The following is a 23,769-nucleotide window of genomic DNA, read 5'->3' on the forward strand; positions in this document are numbered from 1 at the left end:
AGACGGGGCTTTACCTAGCAATATGAGTCTCCAGCTTCAGTGATTTTTGCAATTCGTTCCAGTCATTGGCAGCAGAGAATTGGAAGGAAAGGCTTTGGGAGTTGGCTTTGGGGGTGATCAATGAGATATACCTGCTGGAGCGTGTGCTACGGGTGTGTGTTGCTATGGTGACCAGTGAGCTGAGATAAGACAGGGCTTTACCTAGCAAAGACTTATAGATGACCTGGAGCCAGTGGGTTTGGCGACGAATATGAAGCTAGGGCCAGCCAACGGGAGCATACAGGTCGCAGTGGTGGGTAGTATATGGGGCTTTGGTGACAAAATGGATGGCACTTTGATAGACTGCATCCAATTTGCTGAGTAGAGTGTTGGAGGCTATTTTGTAAACGACATCGCCAAAGTCAAGGATCGGTAGGATAGTCAGTTTTACGAGGGTATGTTTGGCAACATGAGTGAAGGATTATTTGTTGCGAAATTGGAAGCCGATTCTAGATTTAATTTTGGATTGGAGATGCTTGATGTGAGTCTGGAAGGAGAGTTTGCAGTCTAACCAGACACCTAGGTATTTGTAGTTGTCCACATATTCTAAGTCAGAAACGTCCAGAGTAGTGATGCTAGTCGGGTGGGAGGATGCGGGAAGCAGTGGGTTGAAAAGCATGCACTTAGTTTTACTTGCATTTAAGAGCAGTTGGAGGCCACGGAAGTAGAGGTGTATGGCATTGAAGCATGTCTGGAGGTTTGTTAACACAGTGTCCAAAGAAGAATACAGAAGTATACAGAATGGCATCGTCTGCGTAGAGGTGGATCAGAGAATCACCAGCAGCAAGAGCGACATCATTGATGTATACAGAGAAACATTTGGGCCCGAGAATTTAACCCTGTGGCACCCCCATAGAGACTGCCAGAGGTCCGGACAACACACCCTCCGATTTGACACACTGAACTCAGTCTGAACCAGGCGAGGCAGTCATTTAAGAAACCGAGTCTGCCGATAAGAATGCGGTGATTGACAGAGTCGAAAGCCTTGGCCAGGTCGATGAAGACGGCTGCACAGTATTGTCTTTTATCGATGGTGATTATGATATTGATTTGGACCTTGAGCTTGGCTGAGGTGCACCCATTTCCGACCAGCTCGGAAACGAGATTCCATAGCGGAGAAGGTATGGTGGGATTCGGAATTGTCGGTGATCTGTTTGTTAACTTGGCTTTCGAAGACTTTAGAAAGGCAGGGTAGGATAGATAGTCTGTAACAGTTTGGGTCTAGGGTGTCTCCCCCTTTGAAGAAGGGGATTACCGCGGCAGCTTTCCAATATTTAGGGATCTCAGACGATACGAAAGAGAGGTTGAAGAGGTTAGTAATAGGGGTTTTAACAATTGTGGCGGGTTAATTTTAGAAAGAGAGGGTCCAGATTGTCTAGCACCGCTGATTTGTAGGGGTCAAGATTTTGCAGCTCTTTCAGAACCACAGCTATCTGGATTTGGGTGAAGGAGAAATGGGGGAGGCTTGGGCAAGTTGCTGTGGGGGGTGCAGAGCTGTTGACCGGGGTAGGAGTAGCCAGGTGAAAAGAATGGCCAGCCCGTAGAAAAATTCTCGATTATTGTAGATTATTCTGTGGTGACAGTGTTTCCTAGCCTCAGTGCAATGGGCAGCTGGCAGGAGGTGCTCTTATTCTCAATGGACTTGTCAGTGTCCCAGAATTTATTGTAGTTTATGCTACAGGATGCAAATTTCTGTTTAAAAAAGCTAGCCTTTGCTTTCCTAACTGCCTGTGTATATTGGGTCATAACTTCCCTGAAAAGTTGCATATCGCGGAGGCAATTTGATGCTAATGCAGTACGCCACAGGATGTGTTTGTGCTGGTCAAGGGCAGTCAGATCTGGAGTGAACCAAGGGCTATACCTTTTTTTAATGGGGCATGCTTATTTAAGATGGTGAGGAAAGCACTTTTAAAGAATAACCAGGCATTCTCTACTGACGGAAAGAAGTCAATATCCTTCCAGGATACCCGGGCCAGGTCGATTAGAAAGGCCTGCTCGCTGAAGTGTTTTAGGGAGCGTTTGACAGTGATGACGGGTGTTTGTTTGACCGCGGACCCATTATGGACGCAGGGAGTGATCGCTGAGATCCTGGTTGAAGACAGCAGAGGTGTATTTAGAGGGCAGGTTGGTCAGGATGATATCGATGAGGGTGCCCATGTTTATGGATTTAGGGTTGTACCTGGTAGATTCCATGATCATTTGTGTGAGATTGAGGGCATCTAGTTTAGATTGTAGGACGGCCGGGGTGTTAAGCATATCCCAGTTTAGGTCACCTAACAGTACAAACTCTGACGATAAATGAGGGGCGATTAATTCACATATGGTGTGCAGGGTGCAGCTGGGGGTTGAGGGGGGTCTACAACAAGTGGCAACAGTGAGAGACTTATTTCTGGAAAGGTGGATTTTTAAAAGTAGAAGCGCGTACTTTTTGGGCACAGACCTCTGCAGGATCTGCAGTAGATTGCAACTCCACCCCCTTTGGCAGTTCTAATCTTGGCGGAAAATGTTGTAGTTGGGGATGGAAATTTAAGAATTTTTAATGGCCTTCCTAAGCCAGGATTCAGACACAGCTAGGACATCAGGGTTGGCGGAATTTGCTAAAGCAGTGAATAAAACAAACTTAGGGATGAGGCTTCTGATGTTAACATGCATGAAACCAAGGCTTTTACGGTTACCAAGTCAACAATTCAACAAATGATAGCGCCTGGGGAGTAGGTGTAGTACTGGGGGCTACAGGGCCTGGGTTAACCTCTACATCACCAGAGGAACAGAGGAGTCGGATAAGGGTACGGCTAAAGGCTATAAGAACTGGTTGTCTAGTGCTTTCGGAACAGAGATTTAAAGGAGCAGATTTCTGGGCATGGTAGAATAGATTCAAGGCATAATGTACTGTACGGACAAGGGTATGGAAGGATGTGAGTACAGTGGAGGTAAACCTATGCGTTGGGTGACGATGAGAGAGGTTGTCTCTGGAGGCGTCAGTTATCCTAGGTGAGGTTTCCGCATGAGTGTGGGGTGGGACAAAAGAGCCATCTAAGGCATTTTGAGCGGGACTGAGGGCTCTACAGTGAATTAAAACAATGAAGATTGCATGGCTGTCTATGGAGATTCCATGGCTGTGTGCTCGATTTTATACACGTCAGCAACGATGGTGGCTGAAATAGCTGAATTCACTAATTTGAAGGGGTGTCCACATACTGTTGTATATAGGGTGTATGTAGATGCTGGAGATAACTAATATAAGGTTGAAAAGTTGTGGAGTTGCACTTTAAGGTTTAATCATAGGATGGCTATTTCACCCAATTCCAATTCCAGGTCACTAAGGGTATAAGCCATAACATTTCTACATGCATGCTAATGTGTATAATGTATGAGATGTATCATATAGGCTATGTAGTAGTAGGAATTCAATTGAGAGAAAATCCCATTTTTATTTGAAGCTATCCATTTGAAGTCGCTTGATAGTGTAACTGTCAAGAGTGGTCAGCCAAGCCACTGTATGCTGGTAGGTTTTTGTTCTAGGAAGTTGAAAATCTATAATAATACTGTAAGCCACTTGACTGCAGGGAAACTATGCAGAGTTTCTTAATTTTAAGTTCGCTGACTAAATTATTTTCAGCTGTGTTTTGTATTTTTGTTTATGTTATCTTCAACTGCATGACCCACAACCCTGTTTTCCCCAACTAACCTTTTTTAAATTGTTTAAATGCTGTTAAATAATGCAAGGTACATACTATACTGGGTTCGTGGTTGGCCGATCACAACATTTAATTTTAAAGAGAAAGCAAGTGCCATGATGATCCCATAGGAAATAAGCAGTGTTGGGGAGTTTAAAGGAAAAACTCCCTAAATAGGACAAATCCATGAGAGTAACCAGACTTCAAAGAGGGAGCCCCACAGAAATGACTATCCTCAGATTTTCAGAACTGCTGGTCAATTCCTGGGGCTATTCAATCAATTTTGATATTTGGCAATATTTTGTTGATGTAGCAAAATAATAATTTCCCCCATTTATCTTCATTGTGGTCAATGACTGCACTTCAAGATGTATCTAGTGCCCTGACGCTTCATTTCAATTTCTAGGTTGTGTGCAATAGTATGTAGCCTAATTCAAGAGCCCATAGTAGAAAGGACCAAATAAAAATAGGATGCCTGAGGAATATATTAAGTTCTCTATTCAATCAGATCCGCTTTCAGACATCAGCATAGCGGTTGTTTTGGCAGTGTCAAAGGTGAGCTGCGCTAGAGCTGTCAAATCCAAAAGCAGCTCCTGGCGTTATACCTAAAGTGGACATTGCCATTGGCTGCACGGAGTTGCATTAAGAGCAATCCCATGCAGCCTTGTTCACACGTTCGAACAGTGGAATGTGACTTGTAGGCCTAATCTACTCAATTAGGTTGATAGAAATCCTCATTCATTATTTCAAATTTAAGCGTAATATCTATATAGCCTACACTTTCTCTTTCTGAACATCTAATGCAAGCAGGAAGGTGTGGTTTTAATGACAATGATCAAGAGCTGCTTCTCACCAATTTGACAGCTCCAATGCATCTACACTGCCAAAACATCAGCTATGCGGGTGTTGGCTATCCGGTTAATAATTGATCTGATTGAATCTTCTTTGGCTGCATGTACACAGGCAGCCCATTTCAGACATTTTTCCCACTAATTGTTTTTTTGACCAATCGCTGATCTGATTGGTTGAAAAACCAATTAGTGAAAAAAAGATCAGAATTGGGCTGTAAATGCAGCCTTTGAGGTCAACTAAATAATTAGCCTGTTTTAATTTAACATTAAATAATGCTTATCAGACTAAGTAAAAATGTATGCAAGTGTTTAACTCTGTCAGACAAACCACTCGTTACAAAAACAAAACAGGACAATTTGGAACTGATAAAACTTTTATTTCACTTTAAATTGTCTTTTACATTTTCCTGATAACATGTAGGGTGAAACTAGAACTGTTTTAAAAGACATACAAATCTAGTATTACGTCAATAACCAGGGGTTGTTTTTTGTGTATTTTTGTTTTAATGCTATTCTAAATTTTCACAACCACGTGCGCGCTAAGCAATATAAACCATCACAGAAGCAAACTTTAGGCAGAATACTGGTCAGTAAAAACAAAGCAATTGGAGATACCAGATATACAGACAGGCTCGGTTCCACATTCACTACTGCATTTTTTAAATTAAGCGTAGAATAACTGCCATTTATTCAGCTAACGGGGAGATTTTTTTCAGTGCATGAAACATTGTCTTCAGCAAGACTGAACCAGATGAATTCAACACCTAAGTGGAATGTTATGGTGATGACAAAGTATTGTGACACTGAGTGAATTCAGCTACTTCAAGTTCCTTGCACTACTCCAGAATCTAACCCATCCACTGACCGCATTCCACTACAATATGGTCTCCTCTGATATACCCTTAAGTCTGGAGATACACAAAACAAAAGCATCAATGCCATCTCTGACTGACACAATTTACATAAGGGGACTTGCTTACACACTCTTCGTGGGCAAGAGCGTGCATTCTCTTATTGTTTCCTTTATGAAATCTAACTTTTGACTGGTCAGTTTGGACTGTCAGCATAAGGCCTTCAAGAAAGGCTTTAATAACCAATATGTAAAAGTTCAACGTAAAACAGCTTTAAGGTATTTCTTTGCAAGCAGGTTAACAAAATTTAAGAGATTTAAAATGTATTTTAAAAGGGTTTACAATTTACAGTTTTGAACCAATGTGCAAGTCACTATTACGCAAAGCAAAAAAGTAACATTTAAGAACAAAATAGTATTATTATACTAATGTCAAACAGCACCTTTTTGTCAACTGTTCTAGTACATACCATTAGGAGAATGCTCCCGTTTGAAGGTAGACTCAGCGAAATGACGTCAATGCAGAAAGTAAACAGCATAGTGGGTCTATTTCTGCAACGAAGAGCGCTGAAGTGGGAGCTCAACTTTCACTCTGTTTTGGTCTCGTACCTACCACACTAACAATGTGACGCAAACCTGTGCGCATGCACAGATACTGTGTGACCGTGTAAGACTTGCTCATCTCAATATCTGCAGTGCTGCAACGTTATTTCGCTGAGTCTACCTTTAATGTTAGGTTCTAATGGAATGTTTTTTTTCTTTTCAGCTGGACATACATATTGAATGGCAAAACCTGGGGTCCCTTGTATTAATTTTTAGTTCCAGAGCCAAAATAAAATGTACAATACACAGCAATATGCATGTTAGTCAGTGTCACAATACAACCTCTTCTACCATTCTCTATGAGGCCACAGCAGAATTGCACTGCTACATACAGTACTGAATTTTAGCGACCAGAACTTGTGATTATGTGGAGAAAAACTAAGCATCACAGTGTTTGTTGAAAATAAACGGACAGTTTAATGACCTTTTTGAATAAAAACCAGCAATCGCCAGTACACTAGCAAAGCAAAAAAGGATATTAAAATGCATATCTTGCTAGGTGAAAGAACATATCTTTATGAATTGTTAGGAGAGAATCAAAAGGGAAAGGGGGGGTGAATGGCCTTGCCACTCAACCGGGTAAATTTATTTTTCTTTTATCCTCACAAAACAATACTCTGCTTGTTAACAACTGAGCATATCTGAGAAAGGGCACAACTGGTAGGTCAGGTACAATTCATGCTGCTTGTCATACAGAAAGGGAGGGGGCTGGATGGAGCAGGGATGTATGGGCTGTATATGTGTAAAATAAGAGAAAGAAGAGTGTGGGTGGATTAACAGTGATGTGCAACGCCTTTAGTTCTCCCCTTCGCCGGCATCCCCCTCGTCACCCTGGTTTTCTGATGTCCACAGCTGTAAAGGGGGAAAAAACAAAATCCAATGATTCATACACTCGAGGCATTCAGTTCCAAGTCTATCGAACGATAAAGCATTTGAATGGCATGACAAGGTGGTAAAAAAACAAACATGTTTTATATTGGCGGTAAGCACTTACAGTGAGATTGTCCCTTAGTAGCTGCATGATCAAGGTGCTGTCTTTGTAAGAGTCCTCGTTCAAGGTGTCAAGTTCGGCGATCGCTTCGTCGAAAGCCTATAGGGAAAATAGGTATATGGAAGGGAAAAAAAAAAAAAAAGTTTTATAAGGCCCAGAATACCACAGCATAAAATGCCTCCAAAACACTTTACCAATTGACAAAGCTTGGTACTCCAGATGACAAAGCACCATCACAACAGTAAATTTTTCATTTAAACATTTGGCAAATGCCAACAGCACAAGCACCGGTGTTAACGAGCAGGTTTGTGTAAAAAATCTGAGCAGGAGGGGCGTGTTTGCACTCCGTATTGATTCGGAGGCTAAAAAAGGCTCCTTCTGTATCACGCAGTCACTGCAGTGTGATGGTGTAACGTGTGTGAGCGTATAACGGTGCCCCACCGCCTTCGCCAAACTGCAGGCCTGCTCGGGGGAGTTGAGGATCTCGTAATAGAAGACGGAAAAGTTGAGAGCGAGGCCCAGCCTGATGGGGTGTGTCGGCTGCATGTCCTTCTTGCTGATGTCAAATGCCTCCTGGTAGGCCTGCTGGGAGTTCTCCACTGTGGCTGTGATGGGGAGAGAAGGGGCCCAATGAATTAACACCATTCACTCATCATGCTTTTGTTGAAGAGAATTAATGTTACATTTCACAGAGCATCTCCTGTATAATGGATACTGATTGAACATGGTCTAGATATTATGTACTGTGGACATCAAATCAGGCCAGTGATGATACCACTTAAGCCTTAAAAAGCACTGCAAGCAGCAGATTATAAAAATGTAGGTTTTGCTTATTTCCATGATAATCAGAGGCTGAGGAAAAGTGGCCAATTAACGATTATGGGTTCTTGGCAACAGTGTAACTCGGAAGCTTCCTCACAGAACAGAGATCTACTTACTCTTTTTTGAGTCTCCAGATGCCACCTCTGACAGATATCTGTAGTAGTCACCTTTCATTTTAAGGTAGAACACCTTGCTTTCTGCCTGAGTCGCATTGGCAATGAGGTAATTGTCGAGGAGTGCCTAAAACCAAGAAAAGGGGTTGATTGGGTGTCAGTCAACTCCACTCTTTCAACACACAGGACCAAACAAAAGATTAACCAAAAATAGATGCTCTGCAACCTTGCTTTGGTGTCAAATTCATTCCAGCTCACATTCATACTAAATGAAAAATGCTTGTTGTGTAAATAGGGCATTTTCCCTGTACAATTTCCACTTCCAACCACATTCCCAAATTGCTTGGACTCTAAATGAATGTAACTCTAGCCCCAGTGTCACGTTATATCACCCCGTCCCATAGCATCAAGGGACTCCTTTAAAAGCGATGGAGGCACATAGACTAGCAAGCTCTCGCTTGCATAGACTAGCAAGCTCTCTCACCAGCACATCCTTGCAGATGTCCTGCAGCTCGGCCTCAATCTTCTCGCGGTATTCACGGGCCATTTGCTGCTTCTTCTCGTTGCCCTCGGTCTTCTGCTCGATGCTGGAGATGACGCGCCAGGAGGAGCGACGCGCCCCCACCACATTCTTGTAGGCCACCGACAGCAGGTTGCGCTCCTCGTTGGAGAGCTCACCGCCCTGCTCCGTCACCGCTTTCATCGCCGCCGCCATGTCGTCATAGCGTTCGGCCTGCTCGGCCAGCTTAGCCTTCTGTACCAGGTCGTTCTTGTCCATGTCGAGGCTGTGAAATGGCACAGAGTTATTGTGGTCATAGTCACACCAAGCAACAGTTATTAATAGTGTTAGAAAGTATGAGGTTACCCATTCTACAATCCTAGTACTGTGGACCCAAGGGGATGAACATTTTTACTAACAGACCTGATTAGATGCATCTGGTGTGCTTGTGCTGGGCTAGAACATTAATGTGCACCTCTGTGGGTCCTGAAAAGTTTTATAATGTTCTGATTTTATTAATCCGTTTTATCATGTAGCCTACTGAATACTCAGTTATTAGCCGTAATAAAATGCCCAACAAACCAATAGCCTATTAGCACAGACGTCTCTCTCAGCTAAGGGAGGGCCTCATTTCTGACTGATGATTAGGATTTTTAAATATGCATTAATATACGGATATAAAGACAACCCAATAGCATGTCCAGACATGTCCGGGTCAATTTCATTTCAATTCAGTTAATTCTGGAAGTAAACTGAAAAGCAAGTTTACTTGACTGAATTTAAATGGAACTGACCCAAAACCTGCAAGTGTTCTTCAAATGGAAAATGATTGAGTATTCAGTAGGCTACACGATCAAATTGATTAATAAACATCATAAAACCTTTCAGATACCAGTCAACTACTCCCTTACATGCAAACCACAACGGCTACATTCCGTGCACGAGCGTTGCAAAATAAATGTACCAGTCAAAAGGTTTGGAGACCTACTCATTCGCTGGTTTATCTTGATTTTTTGTTTTTACTTTTAACCCATTTTCTCCCCAATTTCGTCGTTTCCAATTGGTAGTTACAGTCTTGTCTCATCGCTGCAACTCCCGTACGACACCAACGTGTCAGAGGAAACACTACACCTGGCGACCGTGTCAGCGTGCATGCACCCGGCCAGCCACAGGAATCGCTAGAGCACTATGGAACAAGGACATCCCTGCCAGCCAAACCCTCGCCTAACCCGGATGACGCTGGGCCAGTTGTGCGCCACCCCATAAGTCTCTCGTTCGCGGCCGGCTGTAACAGAGCCTCGACTCGAACCAGGAACTCTAGTGGCACAGCTAGCAACTGCGATGCAGTGCCTTCGACCACTACGCCACTCGGGAGGCCACATTTGTACTATTTTCTACAATTGTAGAATAATAGTGAAGACATCAAAACTATGAAATAACACGTGTTTAACAAATCCAAATATATATTTTTACTTAAGATTTTTCAAAGTAGCCACCCTTTGTCTTGATGACAGCTTTGCACACTCTTGGCATTCTCTCAACCAGCTTCATGAGGTATTCACCTGGAATGCATTTCAATTAGCAGGTGTGCCTTGTTAAAAGTCAATTTGTGGAATTTCTTTCCTCCTTAATACGTTTGAGCCCAACATTTATGTTGTGACAATGTAGTGGTGATATACAGAAGATAGCTCTATTTGGTTAAAGACCAAGTCCATGTTATGGTAAGAACAGCTCATATAAGCAAAGAGAAATTACAGTCCATCATTACTTTAAGACAAAGGTCAGTTAATACGGAACATTTCTTCAAGTACAGTCGCAAAAACCCATCAAGACCCAGAGTTACCTCTGCTGCGGAGGATAAGTTCATTAGAGTTACCAGCTTCAGAAATTGTAGCCCAAATAAATGCTTCACGTAACAGACATCTCAAAATCAACGGTTCAGAGGAGACTGCGTGAATCAGGCCATCATGGTTGAATTGCTGCAAAGAAACCACTACCAACAGACACCAATAATAAGAGAGCAATGGACAATAGACAGGTGAAAATCTCCGTTGGTCTGAAGAGTCCAAATTAGACATTTTTGGTTCTAACCACCGTGTCTTTCTGAGATGCAGAGTAGGTGAATGGATGATCGGCACATGCGTGGTTCCCACCATGAAGCATGGAGGAGGTGGTGTTATGGTGCTTTGCTGGTGACAATATTCTTAATTTATTTAGAATTAAAGGCACACTTAACCAGCATGGCAACCACAGCATTCTGCAGCGATATGCCATCGCATCTGGTTTGCGCTTATTGGGACTATCATTTGTTTTTCAACAGGACAATGACCGAACACACTTCCAGGCTGTATAAGGGCTATTTGACCGAGAAAGAGAGTGACGGAGTGCTGCATCAGATGACCTGGCCTCCACAATCACCCAACCGCAACCCAATTGAGATGGTTTGGGATGAGTTGGACTGCAGAGTGAAGGAAAATCAGCCAACAAGTGCTCAGCATATGTGGGAACTCCTTCAAGACTGTTGGAAAAGTATTCCAGGGGAAGCTGGTTGAGAGAATGCCAAGACTGTGCAAAACTGTCATCAAGGCAAAGGGTAGCTACTTTGAATTATCTCAAATATATTTAGATTTGTTTAACACTTTCTTGGTTACTACAGGATTTAATGTGTTATTTCATAGTTGATGTCTTCACTATTATTCTACAATGTAGAAAATAATAATAAAAAAAATAATAACAAACCCTTGAATGAGTATGTGTGTCCAAACCTTTGACTGGTAGTGTACATGTTATTCAACCATTTCACCCACGCCGCTCACAGGCCTGAACGAGAGTATGCGTAGTCAAACGATAAAATATAACTTGTCTATTTTTGAGACACTTGACACGCTGGAAGTCCCACCTCTCCCATCTACTCATTGGTTTTCAGGAACATACAACATCACGTGGGTATCTGAAAGATGACCGAGGAGAGACTAATCATAGACAACTAAACTCAGAGAGCATCATTGAGGTCATATGAATTTAACATTTGAATTATTCTGCCATTTGCAAAGTCATGCCCCCCCCATCCTTGACTTTTCTTAAATAAGTCTATTCAAAACACAGAGGACATGTAATTTCCCCCCCTTGCACTTGGCTGCCATCTGACAATGGCCCATGGCTCCCGAGTGGCATAGCAGTCTAAAACACTGCATCTCAGTGCTAGAGGCATCACTACAGACTCTGGTTCGATCCCGGGCTGTATCACAACCAGACGTCATCAGGAGTCCCATAGGGCGGGCACAATTGGCCTAGTGTCGTCCGGGTTAGGCCATCATTGTAAAATAAGAATTTGTTCTTAACGGACTTGCCTAGTTGAACAAAAATACAATTAAAATAGATTGAAACTACACCCTAACCAGTGGTCACCAACCGGTTGCTTTCAGTCGATCGCCAAACATTTCTGTAAAAAAGGTAATAGGTGCACCCACTTTAGCTGGCCTGAGCAGGCAGAGTTTGCATTTTGAAACATGTGTCTGAAGTTATGAACCCTGCCTTCCAGGCTGGGCCGGAGAGTAAATCAAGTGCACTAAAGGCCTACCGCTGGCCAATCGCGTGGCTCAGTTTACCGTGTCTGCAGTAATGTAGCAGGAATTTAAAAAAAGCTACATTAAAGCTGATACTGCGAGATTTTTTATTTTTAAACCATGACGAGAGCTGCTGTCTTTATGACTGAGTTCATGTAAGTCCTTACTCAGCACTGTCAACTCTTTTTATTCAACACCTTTATAAGCCATAAAATGCATATTCTTCCCACTTCCACTCGTGCTACAACCAGGGCTGCAGCTGTAACGAACGAGTAGGAAAGTGTATCGATAGGCTTGCGTTTTTATTAGCGTATTGGTTCTTTTTTAATATCCAGGAATATTTCACTTTCTCTGTTCACAGCATGAATTTGTGGTGCGTGAGTTGTCATCAGCTAGAAAACGGTGTCCCTTTTTGGTCAGTGTCAGCAGAGGAAAGGGAAAGCGGCAGGACGTTGAGGCAGACCCTCAGTCAGCTGCTCTCTCCCTCTGCTGAGACTGACCATCAGCCCAGTAAAGTAAAAAATAAGCAAATTATTTAAATGTATGCTCAATCAGCTGTGACTCAAAAGTAATACAATGAGTTATCTATTACCGCTGTGATCATATAACTCACAGTTTTAAATTAACTTTTTTGGGGGGCGGGGGACAATGCATTGGGAGGGAAATTCAAGCAAAGCCAAATGTGCGGTGATAACGTATTGGGCCTATAGCCCACTGCACAAATCTCATTGCTACAGTACTGTTTTTAATAGGTTAGTGTTGCATAGACTTAAATGTTTTAAGACACGTTAAAAGAAAATCTGAGCAGTAGATCTCGGGTTGCATTTTGACTCAGAAAGTGATCTTGAGAAGGCTAGTGACACCTGACCTAAACTAAATCAAAACTAATTTCACACATAGATGTAGTAATAATAGATGTAGCCTAAAGACCAGATTAGAGTTACAATATTCTGATGGGTGATAATATTCTGATGGGTGACGATAGTATTAACTGCCTTGTGATTGAAGAGACTACAGCGCAGTGTGGGTAATTGACAAAGGGAAAGGAGCTTCAGCGTACCAAAAAGCAACCTTTTCAAATATTTTTTCATGCAGGCAAACTTTTGGATTTCCTAACCAGAAAAGAGCAGGTTAAAGTTTCTAAAAACATGTGCATTTGCCAAACAACTTAAAGGAAAAATCCAGCCATAGAAACCCATTCCTTTAATTTACAGTGTGACTGTTACCTAGTCCGTTGAATGTCTGAATGCATTCAACTGAAATGTGTCTTCCGCATTTAACCCAACCCCTCTGAATCAGTTGTGTGGAGGGCTGCATTCATCGGCATCTTCGGCACCCAGGGAACAGTGGGTTAACTGCCTTGCTCAGGGACAGAATGACAGATTTTTACCTTGGAAAAATAATTTTTAGCTTGGAAAATTCCGGAAAATGAAGTCATGGCTTTAGAAGCTTCTGATAGGCTAATTGACATCATTTGAGTCAATTGGAGGTGTACCAGTAGATGTATTTCAAGGCCTACCTTCAAACTCGGTGCCTCTTTGCTTGACATCATGGGAAAATCAAAAGAAATCAGCCAAGAAAAATTGTACACCTCCACTAGTCTGACCTTCCAAATGCCTGAAGGTACCACGCTCATCTGTACAAATAATAGTACGCAAGTATAAACACCATGGTACCACGCAGCCGTCATACCACTCAGGAAGGAGTTCTGTCTCCAAAAGATGAACGTACTTTAATGCGAAAAGTGCAAATCAATCCCAGAACAACAGCAAAAGGCCCTTGTGAAGATGCTGGAGGAAACAGGTACAAAAGTATCTATATCCACAGTAAAACGAGTCCTATATCAACATAACCTGAAAGGTCGCTCAGCAGGGAAGAAGCCACAGCTCCAAAACCGCCATAAAAAAGCCAGTCTACGATTTGCAATTGCACATGGGGACAAAGATCGTACTTTTTGGAGAAATGCCCTCTGGTCTGATGAAACAAAAATAGAAATGCGTGGCCATAATGACCATCGTTATGTTTGAAGGAAAAAGTGGAAGGCTTGCAAGCCGAAGAACACCATCCCAACCGTGATGCACGGGGGTGGCAGCATCATCTTGTGGGGGTGCTTTGCTGCAGGAGGGACTGGTGCGCCTCACAAAATAGATGGCATCATGAGGGAGGAAAATGATGGGGATATATTGGAAGCAACATCTCAAGACATCAGTCAGGCAGTTAAAGCTGGGTCGCAAATGGGTCTTCCAAATGGACAATGACCCCAAGCATACTTCCAAAGTTGTGGCAAAATGGCTTAAGGACAACAAAGTGAAGGTATTGGAGTGGCCATCACAAATCCCTGACCTCAATCCTATAGAAAATTTGTGGGCAAAAGTGAAAAAGCATATGCGAGCAAGGAGCCCTACAACTACAAACCTGACTCAGTTACACCAGTTCTGTCAGGAGGAACGTGCAAAAATTCACCCAACTTATTGTGGGAAGCTTGTTGAAGGCTACCCGAAACGTTTGACCCAATTTAAACAATTTAAAGGCAATTGCTACCAAATATTAATTGAGTGTATGTAAACTTCTGACCCACTGGGAATGTGAAGAAAGAAATAAAAGATGATATAAATCACTCTACACTATTATTCTGACATTTCACATTCTTAACCCATCTGCGTACGGAACCCGCTAGCGGGCTGAAATTCCACGACATACGGTGATCGCTACATAAATAGTCATATTAAACATTCATGAAAATACAAGTGTCTCACATGTATCGAAAGCCTAGAATCTTGCTAATCCAACTGCGTTGTCAGATTTAAAAAAGGATTTACTGCGAAAGAATACGATTATCTGAGCATAGAGCTCCATAAAAAATAAAAAAAATTTAACCAGCACAGGCGTAACATAATCACAAACTGCATTAAAATAAATAGTTTACCTTTGACGATCTTTGTCTGTTTGCAATTCCAATGCTCATTGTTACACAAGTGAATTATCTTTTGTTTGATCAAATCCGTTTTTATAGCCTAACACGAAACATTTTGTGAACCGCTTGTGTTGTGAATTCCGTCTCATTCCATTTGACGACACATTCCAGGTAAATAACCCACACAGAATGTGACTTTTCCAGTCATGTTTGGTTTCACTGCAATCAACTGGTTTGTTTGTAACACAATCATGTGTGCTGGTTGTCATACCGCGGCTGCCATTTCAAAGGCATATGAACACACTAGCTAGCTCCATTCGAACAACTGACTCGAGAAATAAGCTCATCAACTGTGCCTGCAGCGACGTGTTACCCTCTGTCATGGCATTGAACCACTGCTCAACAAAACAGCCCACAGGCTGTGTTCAAGCCATTTGGTGGCACTCAACTGTGTCGCTATTGTGACCGCTATTTCGATGCAGACTAGAAACAGGGTTTAGTCACCTCAACTTGCTAAATTTCCACATGATTTATTACAAGATTTAGTGAATGATTTGACCCAAATACAATGCTTTTAGTTTTAGAAATATTTAGGGCTAACTTATTCCTCACCACCCACTCTAACTGCAGCTCTTTGTTGAGTGTTGCAGTCATATCAGTCGCTGTAGTAGCTGACATGTATCATGTTGAGTCATCCGCATACATAGAAACTCTGGCCTTAGTCAGTGGCACGTCGTTAGTAAAAATGTAAAAAACCAAGGGGCCTAAAAACAGCTACCATGAGGAATTCCTGATTCAAACTGGATTATATTTGATAGGCTTCCATTAAAGAACACCCTCTGTGTTCTGTTAGACAAGTAACTCTTTGTCCACATTATAGGTTCATGCTCTACAACATCCGCAGAGTACGACCCTGCCTCACACAGGAAGCGGCGCAGGTCCTAATCCAGGCACTTGTCATCTCCCGTCTGGATTACTGCAACTCGCTGTTGGCTGGGCTCCCTGCCTGTGCCATTAAACCCCTACAACTCATCCAGAACGCCGCAGCCCGTCTGGTGTTCAACCTTCCCAAGTTCTCTCACGTCACCCCGCTCCTCCGCTCTCTCCACTGGCTTCCAGTTGAAGCTCGCATCCGCTACAAGACCATGGTGCTTGCCTACGGAGCTGTGAGGGGAACGGCACCTCAGTACCTCCAGGCTCTGATCAGGCCCTACACCCAAACAAGGGCACTGCGTTCATCCACCTCTGGCCTGCTCGCCTCCCTACCACTGAGGAAGTACAGTTCCCGCTCAGCCCAGTCAAAACTGTTCGCTGCTCTGGCCCCCCAATGGTGGAACAAACTCCCTCACGACGCCAGGACAGTGGAGTCAATCACCACCTTCCGGAGACACCTGAAACCCCACCTCTTTAAGGAATACCTAGGATAGGATAAAGTAGTCCTTCTCACCCCCTCCCCCCCTTAAAAGATTTAGATGCACTATTGTAAAGTGGCTGTTCCACTGGATGTCATAAGGTGAATGCACCAATTTGTAAGTCGCTCTGGATAAGAGCGTCTGCTAAATGACTTAAATGTAATGTAAATGTAAATAGCAGGGGGTGTAAAGCCATAACACATACGTTTTTCCAGGAGTAGACGGTGATCAATAATGTCAAAAGCTGCACTGAAGTCTAGCAAGACAGCCCCAACAATCATTTTATCATAGATTTCTCAGTCAAATCAGTTTTTTTTGAGTAAGTGATGTCCTTGTTGAGTGTCCTTCCCTATAAGCATGCTGAAATTCTGTTGTCAATTTGTTTACTGTAAAATAGCATTGTATCGGGTCAAAAACAAAATCCAGAGGTTTACTACGGGTTGGTAACTGGCTGATTGGTTGGCTATTTGAGCCAGTAAAAAGGGGCTTTTACTATCCTAGGGTAGCGTAATGACTTTAGCTTCCCTCCAGGCCTGAGGGCACACACTCTCTAGTAGGCTTAAATTGAAGATGTGGCAAATAGGAGTGGCATTCTCGTCAGTAATTTTCCATCTAGATTGTCAGACCCTGGTGGCTTGTCATTGTTGATAGACAACAATAATTCTCACCTCTTCCACTCTGACTTTACGGAATTCAAAAGTACAATTCTTGTCTTTCATAATATGGTCCGATATACTTGGATGTGTAGTATCAGCGTTTGTTGCTGGCATGTCATCCCTAAGTTAGCTTATCTTGCCAATGAAAGTCATTAAAGCAGTTTGCAATATCAGTGGGCTTCGCGATTCAATAAATGGAGCCGAGTTGCCCCCCCCCTAAATTTAATTGAACTTCTTGGGGGCAGTATTTTCACGTCCGGATGAAATGCATCCCCAAATTCAACTGCCCGCTACTCATCACCAGAAGATAAGATATGCATATTATTAGTAGATTTGGATAGAAAACACTCTGACGTGTCTAAAACGGTTTGAATCATGTCTGTGAGTATAAGATAACTTATTTAGCAGGCGAAACCCCGAGGACAAACCATTCAGATTTTTTTCCTGAGTTCACTCTCTTTCAATGGGTTTTCATTGGGAATCCAGATTTCTAAAGGAACCATTCCTATCGCTTCCACTGGATGTCAACAGTCTTTAGAAATTGATTTAGGTAAATCCTTTGTGTAATGAAGAAGTACGGCCATCTTGAACGAGGGTCACTTGAAGTGTACTGTTGGATAGAGGCGCGTGACCAGAAAGCATGCTTCAGTCTGTTTTCTTCCTGTATTGAACACAGATCATCCCGTCTTCAATTTGATTGATTATTTATGTTAAAAAATACCTAAAGTTGTATTACAAAAGTAGATTGAAATGTTTTTGCAAAGTTTACAGTTAACTTTTGAGATATTTTGTAGTCACGTTGAGCAAGTTGGAACCGGTGTTTTTTTGGATCAAACGCGCCAAATAAATTGACATTTTGGATATATATTGACGGAATTAATCGAACAAAAGGACCATTTGTGATGTTTATGGGACATATTGGAGTGCCAACAAAAGAAGCTCGTCAAAGGTAAGGCATGAATTATATTTTTATTTCTGCGTTTTGTGTCGCGCCTGCAGGGTTGAAATATGGTTTCTCTCTTTGTTTACGGGGTGCTATCCTCAGGTAATAGCATCGGTTGCTTTCGCCGAAAAGCCTTTTTGAAATCTGACATGTTGGCTGATTTCAGAACAAGTGTAGCTTTAATTTGCTATATGGCATGTGTAATTAAATGAAAGTTTGATTTTATATTTATAATGTCCGTACTGTGAGACGCCTAAGACAGCGCTACAGGGAGACAGACCACAACTGCCCGAGTTACACCAGGAACGCACAATCCTTCCATCAGTGCTCAGACTGTCCACAATAGGCTGAGAGAGGCTGGACGGAGGGCTTGTAGGCCTGTTGTAAAGGCAGGTCCTCGAAAATATAATAACAGCCGGACACTCTAGGAGCTCAGATGCAAAAATGTAATTACCAATGTTTCGACAGCCAAGCTGTCTTCATCAGGGTTTTTTAAACAAACACTGCGGGATGACTCGTTTATATAGTGTCAAAAGACACCGGTGTCTGTAATCATGGCCTAATATCATTGGTTAATTATCAAATATTAAAATGGCAAACAATCGTACTTTCAATGTTCTTGTCTTAAAAAAAAGGAGAGAAAGAAGTCATCTCATCTTTGTTGTTTGGAGTGGTAAGGGGGAGGGCTTGCTGTATGTGTGTAAATGGGAAGGTGCACAGCACACAAGGAGCCAAGACACAAAACGACAACATGAGAACAAACACTCATAAAAAAAATGGAAAAAAGCTATTCTTGTTATACAGGCATTGATTGAATTATTTTGATATATTGACATACAGGCCATCATTGTAAATCATAATTTGTTCTTAAATGACTTGCCTAGCTAAATAAAGGTCATTAAAAATACTTTAAAAACACAGTATACATGTACCTTTGAACACTTTTTTTTTGAGAGGAAATGAACCCCTTTCTCTGGGCCAGTAATACAAAATTTAATGTTATAAAGAAAATATTGTCCACACCGGAACATCTAAATAATGCTGACATAGGACAATATAAGATCAGCTTGGTAAATGTTAGGTATTATATTTGAGCAAACTTGTCCATTATGATTGGCCACAACTAAACAAACTCCAAAATTGTGGTTTTCTGATAATCTATCTTGAAAACACGACATTCTTAGAAATGTCAATTTGTCCCCATTGGGGCTCTAGAAAGTTTAAGCCATAATCAGCAGACTTTCTCCTTCTAAACAACCATTATAGGAAATTAACCATATAACTTTTACGTGAAACCCAGCTCTAGACGCAAGGCATGTTTTCAAAGGACATACATCCCTAAGAAATAATGTGCAGTAGTGAAAACGCAGCAGGTGATCTTAGCTTTATTGTTAAACCAATGTATTATTATGGCCATGTATAGTTAGTTACACGGCTCTTGTGGCCATGTTATCTCAAGTCAATTTCGACTGTGATAAAGTCAGATTTGCTCACAATGGCTGTGTCACTTGCGCCAGTTGAGATCAGTTTATTTATAAAAAAATAAAATAAAACTGGTATACTATGACAGTATGGTATCCTACATTACCAAGGCTGTATCTTAAATGTCACTGTGTTTTACTAACCATCTTTCGACCGTTAGCAAATACTCGCTAACTAGTTATGATCAAGGATGTCAAATGTAACGTCCATGGCGGAAATACTGCACCATTGCGCTATAAAATCGGTAGCCAACCTAATCGCTAAAGCGCTAGCTTGCTAGATTCCAGTCCGGCATTGAAGATGGAGCTGGAGAGCTAGTAACGCCCTCTCTTGTCGCATTCCCTTGCGGAATTTTAATATGAAAGCTGCCGTTAGCAAACCAGCTAACGTTATCTAGCAACAGTTATAGAAATTGAATGCTACCAATGAGTTGGATATACGAAAATATAATTTAATTCGTAGCTATTTATGCACCAGTGTAATCGCAAAAACCTGTGCATTTGCAGTCCATTCACTTGTAAAATTAGCTGGAGATAGCGGTAAAGTAGCTCCTGTAAGTCTTGATTTCACGACGACCAGGCAGGGAACATTAGCCTTGCAAAAAAAAAACAGTCTTCTGTGGATATATACATCAGCATTACGGTACCATTTTGGATTTAGATTCATATTTCCCAGGGCAGATCTGAGATCTCCCCTACGTGGTTTACAATAACCTAATCCCTAGCTAGCTTGTGAGCTCTAGCTCGCTATTCAATCACACGTCTCGGCCTAAATCCTTATACCCAGCCCCAAACCACAATAGGCACCTTCCGCCACAGATAGCGATTGGAGACATTGTTGGGTTACTATGAACCCACAATTACCAATCTTACCCGGAGATAATAATATAATCGAATTTTTATGCAAGTGAACTCACATTTAGCTTGTATTTTGAATCCTGCTTTTTCTCTAAACGATGGGAGTACCAAACTGTCCTCCGTTCGCTGCTCGGGATTTTCAGGGCAGTACCACTTCCGCCTGCGCAAACACTTCCGCTTCCTCTAAACTCCACCCCTCCCCCCGCCAGTATCTATGGTAACAGCACTCCGGGGTTTCCAAAGCATTCTGCAGGGTAGTTGACGTCATAAAGAGTATACGAGCCTATGCGATGACGTAAGTGGTCACCATAGTTACTGTCTCCAAGCGATTGCTTACAGTCCGAAGTAAAGTGTAAATCATAGAACACAGATGTTGAGACAGGATAGTCTGGCTGTACTGTTTATGTAAAGTTGCAGGAGCACCACAATACGTTTGAGCTAATATTATTAAAGAGGAACAGGAGCTCAAGCAGTAGAACATTTGCCAGTAATCAGCTCCTGTGAGCTCCTGTCCAAGTCAAGCACTGATCATGTCTTATGAAATGACTGCTTGCATGAATATGATTGCATGCATATGATTAAAAATATATATTGCTACCATAATACTAACAACACTGCTCTTAGAAAAAACACTGCTCTGAGAAAAAGTTATTCTGGCAGAAGAACCCGGGCTGAGTCACTGGCTTACTGGGGCTCTCTCATGCCGTCCTTGGAAGGGGTGCGTCACCTGAGTGGGTTGATTCACTGATGTGGTCATCCTTTCTGGGTTGGCGCGCCCCCTTGGGTTGTGCCATGGCGGAGATCTTTGTGGGCTATACTCAGCCTTGTCTCAGGATGGTAAGTCGGTGGTTGAAGATATCCCTCTAGTGGTGTGGGGGCTGTGCTTTGGCAAAGTGGGTGGGGCCTTCCTGTTTGGCCCTGTCCGGGGGTTGTCCTCGGATGGGGCCACAGTGTCTCCTGACCCCTCCTGTCTCAGCCCCCAGTATTTATGCTGCAGTAGTTTATGTGTCGGGGGGCTAGGGTCAGTTTGTTATATCTGGAGTACTTCTCCTGTCCTATTCGGTGTCCTGTGTGAATCTAAGTGTGCGTTCTCTAATTCTCTCCTTCTCTCTTACTTTCTCTCTCTCGGAGGACCTGAGCCCTAGGACCATGCCCCAGGACTACCTGACATGATGACTCCTTGCTGTCCCCAGTCCACCTGGCCGTGCTGCTGCTCCAGTTTCAACTGTTCTGCCTTATTATTATTCGACCATGCTGGTCATTTATGAACATTTTAACATCTTGGCCATGTTCTGTTATAATCTCCACCCGGCACAGCCAGAAGAGGACTGGCCACCCCACATAGCCTGGTTCCTCTCTAGGTTTCTTCCTAGGTTTTGGCCTTTCTAGGGAGTTTTTCCTAGCCACCGTGCTTCTACACCTGCATTGCTTGCTGTTTGGGGTTTTAGGCTGGGTTTCTGTACAGCACTTTGAGATATCAGCTGATGTTACGAAGGGCTATATAAATACATTTGATTTGATTTGATTTGGTTATGGGACTTGGTAGAATAACCCTTTCACCCACACATTTTTTTTACATAGTGAATGTTCTAAGAACCTCCTCGGATGAAAAGAGAACAAAATTACAAAGGCAATGTCTAAAGTGTTGGTACCATGTTCCATGAGCTGAAATAAAAGATCTCCGAAATGTTCCACATGGACAAAAAGCATATTTCTCTAAAATGTGTGCACAAATTTGTTTACATCCCTGTTAGTGAGCATTTCTCATTTTCCAAGTTAATCCATCTACTTGACAGGTGTGGCATATCAAGAAGCTGATTAAACAGCATGATCATTGCACAGGTGTAAGTTGTGCTGGGGACAATAAAAGGCCACTCTAAAATGTGCAGTTTTGTCACACAACACAATGCCACAGGTGTCTCATGTTTTGAGGGAGCGTGCAATTGGCATGCTGACTGTAGGAATGTCCACCATATCTGTTGCCAGAGAGTTTATTGTTAATTTCTCTACCATAAGCTGCCTCCAACGTCGTTTTAGAGAATTTGGCAGTACGTCCAACCGGCCTTACAACCACAGACCTTGTATAACCACGCCAGCCCAGGACTTTCTCATCCGGCTTCTTCGTCTGAGACCGACCACCCGGACAGCTGATGAAACTGAGGAGTATTCTGTCTGTAATAAAACCCTTTTAAGGGGAAAAACTCCTAGCTCCCCAGTTTCGTTTTAGGTTACATACCAGCATAAAGCATGCTCTTTCACTACTGCCACTAGAAATTGTGTTTGACCAAGGCGTTATTACTGCTGAATTTTGGTCACTAACTGAAGAGTGCGTCTGCACTGCAGCTCAAGGCAGTACCACAAATGCCCAAAGAAAAGTTCAGAAACAAGCTCAACCCAATCTTGAACTTTAATTAAGCACCCCTGAAGTGGTGTCATCAGATTGCATCATATTCAGGTTTGTTCTTCAAGCAAGAACACCAAATAAATTACTGTTGGTATTATCGAATTATGGATAAATGTATGCATTTATGTAAAAAATAAAATAAGAGAGAAACTGAGAAATAAAACAAAAGGAATTCTAGGCCTCTCTTAATCATTCACAGGAGTCAAGAATAGTACGTCTCAAGTCATGGGTACAAATGTTTAACACCAGTGTTTGCAATGCACTCGTATCCATGACCTATGAGGGGTTCCCACTAAATGGCCAAGCTGCGAAGTCAAAATTGTCTACAGTGGCTTGCGAAAGTATTCACCCGCCTTGGTATTTTTCCTATTTTGCTGCTTTACAACCTGGATTTTTTTTTTTGGGGGGGGGTGTATCATTTGATTTACACAACATGCCTATCACTATGAAGATGCTAAATATATTTTATTGTGAAAGAAATAAGAAACAACACAAAAAAATCTGAAAATGTGCGTAAGTATTCACCCCCCCAATGTCAATACTTTGTAGAGCCACCTTTTGCAGCAATTATAGCTGCAAGTCTCTTGGGGTATGTCTTTATAAGCTTGGCACATCTAGCCACTGGGATTTTTGCCCATTCTTCAAGGCGAAAATGCTCCAGTTCCTTAAAGTTGGATGGGTTCTGCTGGTGTACAGCAGTCTTTAAGTCTTACCACAGATTCTCAATTGGATTGAGGTCTGGGCTTTGACTAGCAAATTCCAATATATTTAAATGTTTCCACTTAAACTACTCAAGTGTTACTTTAGCAGTATGCTTTGGGTCATTGTTCTGCTGGTAGGTGAACCTCCGTCCCAATCTCAAATTTCTGGAAGAGGGAAACAGGTTTCCCTCAAGAATTTCCCTGTATTTAGCGCCATCCATCATTCCTTCAATGTTGACCAGTTTCCTGGTCCCTGCCGATGAAAAACATCCCCACATCATGATGCTGCTACCACCATGCTTCACTGTGGGTATGGTGTTCTCGGGGGATGAAACGTGTTGGATTTGCGCCACACATAACATTTTATTTGATGGCCAAAAATATCAGCT

At 42.3% G+C, this 23,769-nt stretch overlaps 1 protein-coding gene across 1 annotated transcript; it reads right to left on the reverse strand.

Moving 5' to 3' along the window:
• Positions 1–6,413: 6,413 nt before the first annotated feature.
• On the reverse strand, positions 6,414–20,444 carry LOC115135237 (tyrosine 3-monooxygenase/tryptophan 5-monooxygenase activation protein, beta polypeptide a). The gene is made up of 6 exons (XM_029669719.2): positions 20,335–20,444; positions 8,431–8,731; positions 7,950–8,073; positions 7,453–7,616; positions 7,015–7,110; positions 6,414–6,872 (listed from the first exon to the last, which is right to left on the reverse strand). The coding sequence occupies exons 2-6, from the start codon at positions 8,722–8,724 to the stop codon at positions 6,816–6,818; spliced, it is 735 nt and encodes a 244-aa protein (XP_029525579.1). The 5' UTR covers positions 8,725–8,731; positions 20,335–20,444; the 3' UTR covers positions 6,414–6,815.
• Between the last annotated feature and the right edge of the window lie 3,325 nt (positions 20,445–23,769).

This window comes from Oncorhynchus nerka, linkage group LG2 (assembly GCF_034236695.1).
Source record: "Oncorhynchus nerka isolate Pitt River linkage group LG2, Oner_Uvic_2.0, whole genome shotgun sequence".
NCBI classification, from domain to species: Eukaryota; Metazoa; Chordata; class Actinopteri; order Salmoniformes; family Salmonidae; genus Oncorhynchus; species Oncorhynchus nerka.